The 14,930-nt window shown below is 46.4% G+C and overlaps 1 protein-coding gene across 1 annotated transcript; it reads right to left on the bottom strand.

Moving 5' to 3' along the window:
• Nucleotides 1-3,738: 3,738 nt before the first annotated feature.
• Nucleotides 3,739-14,417, bottom strand: LOC149357813 (uncharacterized). The gene is made up of 7 exons (XM_089576671.1): nt 12,657-14,417; nt 12,532-12,573; nt 10,388-10,474; nt 8,437-8,684; nt 6,137-6,296; nt 5,544-5,612; nt 3,739-3,752 (listed from the first exon to the last, which is right to left on the bottom strand). The coding sequence occupies exons 1-7, from the start codon at nt 12,763-12,765 to the stop codon at nt 3,739-3,741; spliced, it is 729 nt and encodes a 242-aa protein (XP_089432797.1). The 5' UTR covers nt 12,766-14,417.
• Nucleotides 14,418-14,930: the final 513 nt, after the last annotated feature.

Raw genomic sequence — 14,930 nt, 5'->3', positions numbered from 1 at the left:
CTTGCTGAGGACATAACTTTCTGGTCGCCATTATCATGGTCAGAAATTGCGAGAAGAGTACAGGGTTGAGGAGAGGGGAGGGTGGGATTATTCGGCTTAGTATAGCTTTAATGAATAAACGTCTACGCCAGCCTTTTCCTTAGATTATGCAGCGCCAGTAGTAGTAATACTCGGCGCGGGTATTGCTCTAAGTGGTTCTATACCATGCTTCGTCGATACTTACGCATCGATCACTGCCCGTTTTCTTGCCTCCCACCAGATTATTAGGCTTTCAGTACCTACTACACATTCTTCATAACGCAGTTCTACGTCGCCATCCTATCAATAACATGGCTTCTAATTTGGACTTCCAAAATGCTGCTCTGTTTGCTTCTCGCAATGCCCATTTTTCCCTGAGGCGAGGCAGCAATGCTAGAAGCATTTTAAAATATTGATACGATTGATACGAAGGCGTTACGCAATATGTGTGCAGCACTTCATTACGAAATACTGGGAGTGGCGAATTAAGCAGTATCCTCGTCGATTTTATTACCTTCTATTATGTTCGCGGCCGAACTTCACGGAAGGCGCAAACCTGTGGAATTGCTCGAGCTTGCCCCGAACCAAATATCTGCGGACCACTACAATCATCATGTCATCTAAACGGTAAAGAGGCTGAAGAACGCGACCCCGCGAGGCTGGCGCAATCCCCGTGCGCGTGCAAGCGTTCTGCCACGGTTCGATTTCACAGTCGTGTCTTCTCGCCCTACTTCCCAGCATCACCTATTCACCTCTTCTTAGGGCTACTGCGCAACCTGTGCAAGCAAGGCCTTTCCACCCAGAGTTCACGTAAATATCCTTCAAGGTGTCATCGCTGCCACAGTGACGACGTTTGAAGGTGCCTACAACGCCGCCACGCCTTTTTCTTCTTTGTCGTTTTCAGATGCAGGCAAACGTTCTTCTGGGTAGTCTACAGCACCTAAAATGAGCTCCGGCCATGCCAGCGAGCATTCGAGTCTCGAAACGTACTCCAACGTGCAGGATATGGAGCCTCACGCCTCGTTCTCGACCACGTCGTGCAGGCGGTCCGGTAAGCTATAACCCCACTAGCTTTCTTGGGCGCCTAGTATCTTCGAGGTTGCTTAAGCGAGGCAGCGCTACCCGCTGAGGCTGCGTTTTGCACGTCGCCTTTGCGTGGCCAAGGGAGTTCCTCACAACGTGTTCGTTCAGCAGCTTTGATTTTCATAGGTCTTAACTGAAATGCGGGGCTGCTGTTCAGAGAAGCCTCTATTGCGTGTACCTCAGGCGCCTGGCGATACGCGCTGGCAGTCTCGCAATGTTTCAGACATGGTGCCGGATTCACTGATCCGGTTATTTTATTTTGCTATCAGCACAACCTGCTCCACAAGAATCACTATGCGCCGCGGTGGCTCAGTGGTTATGGCGCTCGTCTACTTACCCGAAAAACGCAGGTGCGACCCCGGCCGCGGCGGTCGAATTTCGATGGATTCGAAATAATAGAGGCTCGTGCACTGTGCGATGTCAGTGCACATTAATGAATCCCAGGTCGTTGAAATTTCCGGAGCCCTTAACTACGGCGTCTCTCATGGCCTGAGTCGCTTTGGGACGCTGAGCACCCACTAACCAATCCGCAAGGCTCACTGACGCTTCGTAAAGCCCTGGATAGTTCTGTATCAGCTGCCCTTCGCCTTAAAACCGACGCGCCAAATGCGGTCTGAACACCGGTCTGTGGGATAACAAGGTAGTCCAGTAATGTAATTCCGTTCAGGCCCAATGATTTGATTTTTTTAGATGGATTCACACACCGGACATTTGCCCGATGACCAGGCATCATGAGACGTAAACTCCCGTTCAGTGAGGCCCACGCTCTGGCTTGAATACTAAGAAATGCTGCATGCATGTCTAATCCCCTTATCGTTACTCCTTTGACCTTCGCCTTTGCAAGTAGAAATGCGCAGATTAGGCATGCCCATGGTCTTTCAACCCACAGCACTTACCACCAACGCAGCACAGGCGCGAAACTCACGGAGATGAAGTGGCACGTCACGTGACGCCTTGTTCGCGAACTAATGGTTCTTCTTGTGAATCCACTTTAAGGTGATTTCACATAAGGCGTAAAATTTGTGACTAAAAATGCAGAGAATAACGCTCACTGCAGGCAGAGCACTCAGACGTCGTAGTTTATTCGGAGAAGGAAATCGCTTCTTGCTGCCGATAAGGTACTGTATGCTCGCATCATTTTCGACATTACCTCTCGGCAGGAATTGCGAGCAAGAGTACTACAAACAGCAGATCGACATTACTGCGTTCCACGGTTGGCTGATAATTTCAAGGGCAGCCATACTAGGTTGAAAAAGCACTGTTACAATTCAGTGTCATTTGCGACTTAGTTCTTCATGGCGGCGGACGGCTGGTAATTATTTCTTTTTGTTCAAGTTTTTGTTAATTCTCGCAGCAAGGCATGCCCCCGGTGCACCAGTTGTTTTCGTGTCTCGGGTAGGACTTCGCCCAAAACAAACCTGCACCAGTTTCTTCACACACCTCTCTCGTTTTTCGGTATCCTGAAAGGGATGATGTATTGCATACTGCCACCTCGGTGCAGGTCGTCCGGTTAGGCGCATTGGTATCCGAGCACGGCACGGTCGTCTCCCAGTACAACGCCGTCGTGGGCGAGGACGGAAACCAGCTGATCGGCTCGACATCGCCCCGGCACCAGCTCGACCGTTTAAAGTGAGTGCGCTGCCAGCAATACTTAAAAGACCCTTTTTACTGACAAGCACTGTTATATGGTGCAACGTCTTCGCAATATACACATTCATCGACGCATTGTTTTCAGTCAGCGGACTTCCCAAGCCACCCATTAGTACAGTGGCCTTAACACAGCGACCAAAGGCAGCGCTAACTTCTGTCATCTACAATTTTAGAACTAGCTGAAAGTAACTCCCCGGTGGAAACTGTAGCAAAAAGGAAGGATTGGTTGATTGCTAAAAAGTAAGCAGAGGAGCACAGTGAAGCATGGTGAAGCAACGCACAGCTCTTCGAGCGGACATTCAGCAGGCGAGGACAGAACGGGCTTCTTGCCGTCCTCTGTCGAAGCAGGTGTCCTGCTAGACAGTTGCATTGCCCTTCAAAACCGCCCAGTTGAAGGCGCGAAGGCTATGAGAACTGCGACACCATCGTTAAGGCCCTTCTTCTGATGCTATTTGCACAACTGTGGTGTTTTGTGCTAATGAGTTGGCCGCGACCTGAGTTATCGGCAACGCACTCACGCCACGGCCACTACATCGCTTGCACCTTGCATGGGCAGGAAGCACTTCCTATTCCTTTTACCGGGCTCACAGAGTATGCCTGGCCATCACACGCTCCCAAGAGCTCAGACAGGAAATACCACTAAAATAAACAGGTCACCTTTTAGGAGTGTGAGCCTTCTTCAGATAACGACAACAACCTGAGCGCTCCGCCGGTGACCGGTTTAAACTATGCTATTATGGCGCAGGGGTCCCTCAAGTTTACACTCCATGGCGTGCGACTGCGATGCGCCAGAGTTCTGGGCCAGGCGGATGGTTAGGCCTCCCGAATTCTACGCGGCGCATCCGCTGGCTCCGTATTTCACCGCCGTTGGTGCCGCCGTGCTGGGCCCAGCCTGCTGCTCCATCCAACATGTCGAGGAAAGCGACTGGCCACTGCCCTCTGCTTCGAAGGCTGCTGTCAGCGGGAAAGGGAGCGCCGAGGCGAAGGTCACTCGAGAGTTCCTGCACCCAAAGACAGCAGCCCAGAGTGGGCAACTTCCGAATGTGGCACTTCGCAACGGAGCTGCCGCTGCGGCACCAGGCAGCCACAAGGGCGTAACCGGGAAGTGTGGTAAGTGTCTGTGCTCGGTGTATCGCTTGTTCCTGCACGATATACGACGGTTCTCACGATTTCAATACGTTGCTACGCCCGAACACTGATGGCGGCAGGGGCTACACAGGAAAAAGCACCACACTTCGTGTTGTTGCCCCTGCTGCTGTTCCTGCTTCTGCCGGCAGTGCTCATTGCGGGCCTCCCCAAAATCAGGGCCGAGAGTCCAACGCCGCGCTACTGTGGGCGGGAAGAGCTGCATACATCGGAGGCTTTGAGGAAAATCGGGGGGGGGGGGATTATCTCACATGAGACGTTAATGAGACCCCTGGCAGCCAACTTGACGATTATGTAGCTGTAGAAGCTGCGGCCCTTCCACTCATATGTGGTCAGTTCTTCTGCGAACGGACCTCTCCAAACGGGAATGCCAGCGCTTACAACCAGCGGTACGAGCCTGGACACATGAAACCGTTCATCCAAGAACTTTGATGTGGCGGTGAGAGCCAAGGCAAAGGCAGGATGCGCGCGATGTCTCCATCGAATAAAAGCTCGTTTACCATCGAAGTGTTTCGAGCCAGACGTTAGCACCCCTCAAGCTTTCGAGATGCAGTCCAGGCAATAAATTGGGTAATGATGCATAGATTCGTTACTAAGCTAAGTTCCATTACAGTTGGCACTGAAATTTTGTGCTATTAAGAAATAGATATACGCTATGGAGGATTTATTCTACGTCCACTAGTTCATCATCTTTTTTTTGCAAAATCACCTCTGCAACCAGTGCGACCATATATAGAGTGCACGCTCTTTACGACCATATGTACCCAAGCAGCACACCAACAATGGACCGACGCTGGCATAATGCTGGTCAAAACCGGCTCGAAAGTCGTACCGACGTCGGCATTGGGGCAAAAAGTTACTTTTTCCAACCTTGGCCTGATGTTCGGACCAACACTGAACCGACATTCATGCCACTATCAGACCACTGTTCAGCCGCTCTACCAACACTGAACCGACATTCATGCCACTCTCAGACCACTGTTCAGCCGCTCTACCAACACTGAACCGACATTCACGCCGCTATTGTACCCACTTTCAGCCACTCTACCAACACTGAACCGACATTCATGCCACTATCAGACCACTGTTCAGCCGCTCTACCAACACTGAACCGACATTCATGCCGCTATTGTACCCACTTTCAGCCGCTCTACCAACACCGGCTTGACATACCACAATTAGGCCACTGTTCAGCCTTTCTGCTAACGCTTGCCCGAAGTTTATGCCATTGCATTTCCAGTTCAGCGAATATTCACATTCCAGTTAATGTTCGCATTGGGAAAGCCATGGGTTTTGGCATTGCAAAGCTGCAATCATCTCTTCTATACACATGCACAACAAAATGAGGCAATGAAAGAATCCAACTGAGAAACAATTTATTAAATAATTAGGCACCGTGGCTGGGGACGCGCGGTTGCGCGAGTCCTGCGAGGCAGCGAGGGCCGCGCAGGAGGCGGGACCTTGGGAGGGAGCCAGGGCCGCGCGGGAGGAGGATTTCTGGGAGGTGGGGGCCGCTTGGGGAAGGGAGGGCACTGTGCTGGGGGCTGAAGCACAGGGGCTCGCAGTGGTTGCCAGGCCGGCAGCGGTACTTGGCAGAAACGCTTCGGCAAAACGCCTTTTGCGTCCGCCGCCACGGTCCACCGAACCTGGCAACCACTTCCTAATAAACCACCGCGCTTCCACCACATCCGCCCCCGTCTTCTCACAGATGGCATCTGCATAAGATAAGCGTTCATTTTAGGCCAGCATAAAAAGTTTGCTCGTTAACAGAAATCAAGATTATTTCAGCAACAGAGAAAACAGAAAAGGCCACAAGTACATGTTAACTCAAAGTGCGTGCCAAAATGAAAGGACTACAGTATCCAAATACAACTTGAGGAGAAAATCCACCTGAAAGCTCTTCTAACCAACTGTATAAAGCTGCTGCGACATCACGGTCGACCACTTTGCACTACTAACATATGGGAGCACAAATGGCTGGCAGATACAAGGCACGACTACGATCCATGACAAGAGATGGATGTGACTGATGGGAGGGCTTTCTTTGAAAGGCATCTGCTGACTCATATATCTTCAGATGCACATGGAAGAAAACTGCAGATGACTACCCCCATAAAAACAGTAACAAAATATTCACCTGTAATGAAAAGAAGAAAAGAAAAAAAAGCGCAGCAGAACCTGGTGCATGTTCTTCCACTCATCTTTTAAAATTCAGTTAAAAGCTACTGCAACAACATACCTGTTGCCACCTTGCATAACTTCAGGGCAATAAATGACCACTTGCCCTTGCGGCCATGGAGGCTGTACATCCTCTGTACAGCCACCCCCATGATGGCGGTCATTATGTTGGAGCCCACCTCCCTCAGGCCCTTGCCCCCCAGGCGGACCAGCTGCTTTCGCTGAAAAGAAACACCACAGGTGCACAAGCTATTAGGCACAAACATCAATTATAATTTCATTTAGTTTAGCAGAATCGAATAGCTAAGACAATTGTGTGACTACCTGTCAACAGCCCATGCGAGTACCTACAATCATAATGCATAATTTCTGTATGATACAATAGCTTGACTAGTTGCTACCAGCAGAAAGCACCACCACCAATATGGACATTCTTTTTTTTCCCAGTTTACTAAGAGCAGGGAAACTTGAGCGATTAAGCAAAGGTGGCCAACTCCTACCCATTATGCTTTGCATCTTGGACATTATTATATTATAACTATAATGCTTTTTGCAGATATCTATGTGCTGGATGTGTTTTCTCTGCACAGCCGTTACGCTAAAATTGATTTGGTTTGTAGAACTTAAAGTTCCAAAGTGACTCAGGCTATGATGAGGGACACCATAGTGGAGGGCTCCGGAAGTTTCGACCACGTGGGGTCTTTAACATGCGCCACTGACATCACACTGCACACGGGCGCCTTGCTTTTCGCCTCCATGGAAAACTGGCCATCACGGCTGGGTTTGAACCTGAGTCTTTGGGTTCAGCAGTCGAGTGCCCTAACCACTGAGCCACCATGGCGGGGCTCACTACCCTGAAATTGAGCAGTCTAATTAATGCTATACAAAGGGCGCTTATTTAAATCCCCAAGCACCTGAGTAAAGCTGCGTGCTTAGCAACCACATTTAATTAAACCATGTTGCTTGTTTTTGGCAGCAGATTAAGTAATGAAATGTGCATAATGTGAGCAAAAGACAGGGAAGAGGTGGGTTAAAGCTGCCCCATTATTTGGGAAACCTAGCCGAAATTAAAGACGCGCTGAGAGAGGACCAACTTCCAGGTGTGTTCACAGCAGTTCATGCAACAGTATATTAACCGAAAGCTCAGCTTCCTGTAAAACAGACCTTACAACATCCTTAATGTTAGCTACAAAGTCCACTGCTGAACTAAATTAAAACAGCACAACAATAAATGACAAATGTAAGGAAAATGAGGGGCTCGTTATGAGACACATACGAAGAAAGGCAGCCACAGGCAACAAAAGCATAGGGGATTTTTTTTTGCTGTTTATCGATGTAAAACAATAATGTAATCACAGAAATATTTGACTGAGAAAAAAAATTTGTTGGAACCAAGTATGTTATGCAACGACCGGCCACCGGCAGAGCTCTGGAAAACTACATCGAATGACATTGAGTGACACCATCTGAGAGCAACTGCCCCAAAAAAGCCTGTGACTGCACCGCCAAATACCAAGCTACTACAAGATGTGACAGGTGCAATGCTTTGCACAGAACCAGCATCAGTAGCTTGGTTTGCTGTTTAGCGCTCCTTCTCGCCTAAACGCTCTGATGCGACAGCAGTCTCGCAGGTGGCATTTTCTTTGCATTGCGTGGCTGAAACATGATGTGACAACTGGCACTTGCCGTAAGCAATATTGCGAGCGCCACATGTTCAGCACTGCTACTGAGCCCAACAAATTGATAGGAGCCAAAGAGCACATAAAGAGAGTCCCCTAACAGCTGTCCCGACACGTGATGCAGTTTTTGCAAGCTCTGCTACCGGCTGGGCATTGCGTACCACTTTTGCTTCCAACAGTAAATCTCACCACACAAGGAATCGACAGGGCGTTCCAGTGAACACTCTCAAAAATTCCTAAAGAAGAGCAAGTTCGATATGGGAAAACAATTTTTTTTTTGGAGGAACGATCTCTCAGCAGTGGTGGACATAATTTACTGCATAACTGTGCGTGTGTACCTGCAAATATTTCTTCTATTTTGAACTCCCTATTCTTAGGAATTCCTGAAAATGTTCACTGAAACAGCCAGTGTGTATATCAGCAAGCAACTTATACATACATATACATATATGTATATGTATATGTATGTATACATATACATTAACAAAACACACTGTGACAGCACACTCCAGCACAACAGTAGGAATTATATCTATGAAAAGCATGTTATTCACAGAGCACGGCATGCAAATACTCTTGGAGCTCAAGATTTCTTCACAAACCTCGGAATTACATTATGCATGCAATTCGTTAGTAGGCATTCATTTTTACCAGACACAAATTATCAGAAACATTAAATCACCAGTCCAGCAGCCACGCTGTCGCCCTGGACGGCAGCTTCCACAGTGTCCAACTCCTCGGGGGAGAATGCGGGCAGTGCAAGGGTGGGAGGCGGTGGCGAGGGGGACACTGGCCGAGTCCTCTGCTCCAGCTGCCGGTCCGACCACAGCAGCACGTGATCCTCCAGCCTTTGTAACCGCTGCATTAAGTCGCGCTGCTGCTGTCGGACCTCCAGCACCAGGCGCATCAGCTTCAGCAGGGTAGCTGAAACTGAAGCAATCAACAATTTCAGTGAGAGCAGGGTTAACCTGGGCGCAATAATATCATTTGCGCACTGAGGTACAATAAAGAACAGTATGAGGCTAACAGTAGGCAGCAACACACTCTGTACTATGCTCCTAAACTTCCACCAGTTTTTATCCTCCAGGACACTTCTAATTCATGTTCTATTCCTTGCTAGCCTAATTTAAATGCCATAAATGTCACCATGCACTGACAAACACCTAGGTGAAATGGAGCTGCTCTATGTGTGATAGCTAGCACAGAACCTGCAGCCTTGTTGTGTAAAGGACTTCTCAGTCTATGAGCTTCGCCAATTTTTACATTGCTTCATGGGCATTTCCACTGCTATTGCACCATGGCAGAGATGGCAGCAGTTAGTCGCAAATGGATTCTTCCAGTGTCATGAGAAGCATGTGCTAATAGAAGCGAGAAAGCAGAGCAGGCCTGTGCCCTTAATATAGCATTGCACCATTTGGAAAGTATTGCTCACGGCAAAACCCACATTGGCCACAATGCTGGAGGTAGACATCTGTTCTAACTGCAAGTGCTGGCAGGGATCAATGCATTAAAACTGCAACAAAGATAGCCCTTATGGAATTATAGCCCTTAGCTGACAGGCGAAATGCAACAAAGAGGTGGAGCAAATGTTTCTTGCTAGGCACAGGAGGTGCCAAACCGTTGAGACATAAAACAAGGTCACATTTATCTCTTACCACGCATCCATTTTGCTGCAGGCAAGACAAGACTAGGAGCCAGCTGATGTGCTCCACAAGGCAGTTAGGCTGTTCAGTTCTTTCCTAAGCAAGAGGTCCTCCTTCAGAGCATGCCACTATTATTGGCTGCTTATCTCCTTCAGCACCCTTTATGGGAGCTTTGTGACAGCGCAATTAATTTTTTTTCAGCACATTTCGCTGCATCCAAGGCACTGCATTGACTTCCAACCAGTAAACTTTTAAAATACTTTGAAAGACAATAAAAAATTACAATATGGGCCTTGCTGACCAACCGCGACCAAGCGACCAAATTATGCTGGTAAGGAAACAAATGCACAGAACATGGGACTACTGTGTAGAGTGCAATTCGTAGGAGTGGCTTCCTGGTGGTGATGTAGGCCGACAGAGGCAACAGAAATGCCAGGATCCAAAAGAACCCAACAAAAGCACAACATACAGCTCTTGGGAAGGGCACACAACAACCACTCCACTATGAATCACAAGAGGAGAAAGCAATGGAAGTACTAGGTTGTAAATTCCAGTACCACTTCAGTTCAATACAATCGTTTTTGAGAAATACATGTGATGATTTTCAGAGTGACCCCTTTCAAAGCACATAGTTTGAAACTAGAAATGTGCTCCTAGCACCGTTTCAAGAGCCACTGATGAGAACTCCGTGCAAATATCTTCCTGAATAAGTATATTCTCTAGGTCTTTCTGGGCCTGTTGACTGCTGCTCGGCAGCAGCAGGTACAATGAGAAATTTAAAATTTGCTCTGTTTTTCTTTAAGGCAAAGCAGATCTAGCTTCTATATTTTGTTGTGTCACTTGATACTAGACAAAATAGGAGTGTAATTAAAAGAAAGGAACACAGTGAAAAGACGGGACAAGCAGCATTTGTTCTGTGCTCTCACTGTGTCCCCATGTTTGGCTTGCATTTCTTTTTTTGCACAAAAGTAAACAAAGTGAAAATCTCACCATCAACAGTCCCAGCTGTCGACCCCTCCAGCTTGCTGGGTGGCGCACTGTTTTCGTTCACGCTCTCCCCAGCGTGATTCAGTGGGGCTGGAGATGAACATGCGTCATTGATGGCAATCTAGGAAGTACAGAACACACTACTGTGTACAACCACAATGTCACATTTCTATCCTAATTGAATGCAGAAATGCTACTTCAGGATATTTTTGGAGAAGGGACAGAACAGTTGCATGGCCAGGCTGTTTTGCATACAGGTGATCTTTTTAAAACACAATAGACACAAAATTACGAAGTTCAGAAACAAATTCCTGGTTATATAGAGATGCCCCCCAGGCAATAGTAACACTTCCTTTGGCCGAAAAGATATTTTAATTTGGTTTCAATCACAGGCTGTACAAAGACTTCATAATTCAAAACCCATCAAAATCGACACCTCCATGACAAGTAGTTGACGTGACAAACAATGTCACATCATGCAGATACCTATGACACATAAAAGAACGTTGTGATCCGACTGCGGCGGCGCGTTTCGATGGAGGCGAAACGCAAGAGGTGCCCGTGTGCTGTGCGATGTCAGTGCACGTTAAAGATCCCCAGTCGGCTGAAATTATCCCAGGGCGCTACGGCACCTCCTTCTTCCTTTCTTCTCACACTCCCTCCTTTATCCCTTCTCTTATGAATGTCCACCGAAATGCGAGAGAATTACTGCACCACTTTCTTTCCTGAAAAATCAGTTTTCAATTTTTTAAATATGTGTCTATAGTACTTCAATAATTACATTTCTCATGCACCAGCATGGTGCATTGGTACCGTATTTTCCGGTGTATAAGACGCGGCTTTTTTCAAAAATCTTGCTGGTGCGTCCTATACAAGGGTGCGTCTTATATGCGAATTTTTCGTTTTTTTTTAGAGAGTTCAGAAATTAATCAGGTTCATGTTCAAGCCTTTTTTACCGAAAAAATATCACTAGCAATGAAGCGGTTGTAACACGGTTAATACTTCAATACGGGGACCACCGTGCGCAACTTTTTTTAGGTGAACTTTATCATGAAACGACGGGGATGACGACTTCCTTGATCACAAACACACCACCGTTTCGGAGGCCCCAAGCAAAAGTAATGTGAAATGCCAAAAGATGACGACAATCACGCTTCTCGCCATTGTCAAGACAAGCCAGGACAAGCCGGCGTTCTTTTTTCAGCCACCCTTTGCCACTTTGTTTGCTCCATGTACGTAGTGCGAAGAGAATATTTCAGTCCCGTTGCCACCAGAAATGGGCGAACTTTTTGATAGCGCATTCGAAGGTGAAGACTTCCAAGGTTTTAAGTAGAAATAAAATGTTCTTATGGACATGTGGGAGAGTTTTTTCGTTTTTCTTTCTTTTTTTCCAAAACGTGGGCAGGAATGGCGTGAGTGTTGCCTTTTTCGACCACTTAGCGTTGCTTAAGAATTTCTCACAAGTACGGTGAATTTCGTGATGGTCGCGCAAGCGCGTTTAATTGATCCTCACTAGCCCAACTGGGAAAACTGGGGTGCGTCTTATACACTGGAAAATACGGTACATTTAAGGACACAAAAGAAACTGTCATGGCGAAACCAAAAACAGAGAGCGGAATATATGTCATGTGAATAGAAACCTGTTCGCAGTACTGTTAACGTGGGTAAGAGAGTTTGCCACGAAATGGTTACTGGCAGATTCACTGCTGATCTGAGAGCATGGCAAATGTAAAAAGCTGATGCCAAGTCTGAGCACGTTCCATTTCTCTGCAAGTGCAATTAGCTACGGTGGAGTTTTTTCCCCAGATTTTGCAAGCATACTACCATAAATCCCCAATCAAAACTAACACAATGTCGACCTTACATTAAATAGAAATGAGAAATGGTGTTTTAGTTTTAAGGTGGTTAACATCCAAAGGCGACTCAGGCTATGAGGGACGCCGTAGTGAAGGGCTCCGGAAATTTCGACCACCTGGGGTTCTTCAACGTGCACTGACATCGCACAGCACACGGGCCTCTAGAATTTTGCCTCCATCAAAATTCGACCGCCTTGGCCGGGATCGAACCCGCGTCTTTCGGGTCAGCAGCCGAGCGCCGTAGCCACTGAGCCACCGCGGCGGCTTAACAAATGAGAATTCATGTCTTACGTGGTGACGGCAGCTGTACAACATCGTTGTGGCCCTCATTTCCTAAAAAAGAATTGCACATGAACGTCTTGTTGAGTATGCAAAATAATTTCTCATTAATAAAGAAATATGAGAATTTCAATTACCAGAAACTGCCGAGCTTTCTAGGGCTGAAGTGAACTCGTAGCGCCGCACCTTTTTTTCGGCGCTCTTGTAGGATCCTGCAAACATTCTCAATATCTCGACAAAAACCATGTCATCTCCAAGCAACACTACGGATTTCAAAAAAAAAACAAAACAACTGAGGCCGCCTTACTGGAAATCAAAGAAAAGCTAATTGAAAACATAGAAAATAAACTGCTAACAGTTGGCATATTCCTTGATATGAGGAAAGCGTTTGACTCGGTTAACCATAAGATATTGCTTGAAAAAATGCAGTGTTATGGAATACTCGGCGTTCCTTTAACCTTATTTGCTAGCTACCTTGACAACCGATCTCAAACAACTATCATTAACGGTATTTCATCTGGGATCGGTCAGATTGTGTCTGGTGTGCCACAGGGCTCCGTTCTAGGACCAACGTTGTTCTTATTATATATTAATGATATCGTCAACCTTCATCCAGCAGAAAACATTATAATCTATGCAGACGATACTAACGTATTTTTTTCAGGGCAAGATAGTAATATTTTGCAAGCAGCCTCCAATAGTTGGTTATCCCAATTGTCTGTTTGGTTAAAATCAAATAGGTTAGAACTTAATGTCAGGAAAACAAAGTACATACTGTTTAGAGCCAAAAATAAGGAAGTTCCGAACAACTTCCAAATTCACTTCGAGCAAGCTCCTATAACTCATGTCAGCTCTACAATGTTCCTTGGAGTCATTTTTGAAGAACATTTACTCTGGACAGATCGTGTAAACTACGTTTGCACTAAAATGGCTCGCTCTGTTGGTATCCTAAATAAATTTCGCACAATACTGCCTCGAAAATTCAAACTAAAAATTTATTTCTCTCTAGTCTTTTCGCATGTACAATATTGTTTGTTGATCTGGGGAACGACTACCTCAACCAATTTTGTGAAAGTACTTACTTTACAAAAAAGAGCTGTACGAGCGATTGATAACTTACATTACAGTGAGAGCACGGGTCCTTCCTTCCTCAACCATAGACTGCTAACCATCACGGCCGCTTACCACAAGAAGCTTGCTGTTTATATCAGAAACCTTATGAAAGGAAACTGGCAGACTTTCGAGAGCACATATTTAATTGCCCAAACAGCATACAGTCTTAGGCACCCTCAATACCATGCACCAAAATCTCGTACAAACTATGGGTTCCAAAAACTAACTCACATAATTCCTCATAATTAAACACGTATCCATACTTAACAGAATTGTCACTACAAAATATGTCCGAGGGCTGCTTTGCTGACTTGATGCCCGTTCAGCTGCCTGTATAGCAACACTCAGGCCAACAGACTATCAGTTTGAAAGCCTGTGAAACACTCATGTGGCAGAGGCATTGTTTTATTTACAATTAAAAGTGTGATTCTGGTTTCTAGGATTTAACAGCTTTAAGCTATGAAGAATGACGTAGCGGAAGACTCCAGATTAATTTAGACCACATGGGGTTGTTTAACATGCACTGATATTACAGAGCACAAGCGCATTCTGCACTGCTCTATTTCACCACAGACAGGATGTAACCTGGGCCCTCGGCTCAGCAGCATGGACCACTCAGCCACTGCGACAGGCTAACAATTCAAACTGAACTAAATGTAAACAGCTGGATGAGTTGGTTCTGAATTTGCATTATGAAACACTGTCTCAGTGCACAACAAACATGGATGAGGAAAGAGCACACAACGCAAAGCATCAATTGATGTCTGGCATTTGTATTGTGTGCTCTTTCCTTGTATGTGCTTTTTGTGTGCCAAAAAATGTTTCATAATGCAAAAAAAAAAATTACCATACTAAACCTTTCTGTACTAAATATTATTAAGCATACTGAGTGCAGCACTAATTCTGGGAACTACAGGTCTTCAAAAACAAGGCACTAATGAGTTTCAGAAGTAGTTCATCAGCTTACAAGTGCAATAGCTAACAGTTCATTCTGCTCCTCTTTTTGACAGCTGGCTAAGCAGTGGCTATCAACATGACTTCTTAGTCGTAATTTAGCCATGCAGAGGTGCAGACTCACAGAATCTAGCAAAGAGGCCTTTACAATCGCTGATGAAGCTACCATCAATATGTCTGCAATAAGACTACTTATGGCAAGTGGTAACGACGACCACTGGGCAACGCATCCACTCCCCTCCGAGAGCTGGCTCGGCCTCAGCTTTTGCGAGCCGCGTCACCTCCGAGCTCCTGGCCACAGGCCAGTAGCACTCTTCTTTTGTCTCTGTGAGCCATCCGACAGG

The sequence above is a fragment of the Amblyomma mixtum genome, chromosome 3, assembly GCF_055824585.1.
Source record: "Amblyomma mixtum isolate Tamu chromosome 3, ASM5582458v1, whole genome shotgun sequence".
NCBI classification, from domain to species: domain Eukaryota; kingdom Metazoa; phylum Arthropoda; class Arachnida; order Ixodida; family Ixodidae; genus Amblyomma; species Amblyomma mixtum.
The sequence above is the reverse complement of the archived record's forward strand: the minus strand, read 5'-3'. Positions and strand labels throughout refer to the sequence as shown.

Bases quoted from the DNA above. Each gene is read 5' to 3' on its own strand.
- LOC149357813 (XM_089576671.1), bottom strand. From the start codon at position 12,765: ATGGTTTTTGTCGAGATATTGAGAATGTTTGCAGGATCCTACAAGAGC. The intron at 12,574-12,656 runs GTAATTGAAATT...ATTCTTTTTTAG, and splicing joins AGAAAGCTCGGCAGTTTCTG to GAAATGAGGGCCACAACGAT. The intron at 8,685-10,387 runs GTGAGATTTTCA...TGATTGCTTCAG, and splicing joins GACAGCTGGGACTGTTGATG to TTTCAGCTACCCTGCTGAAG.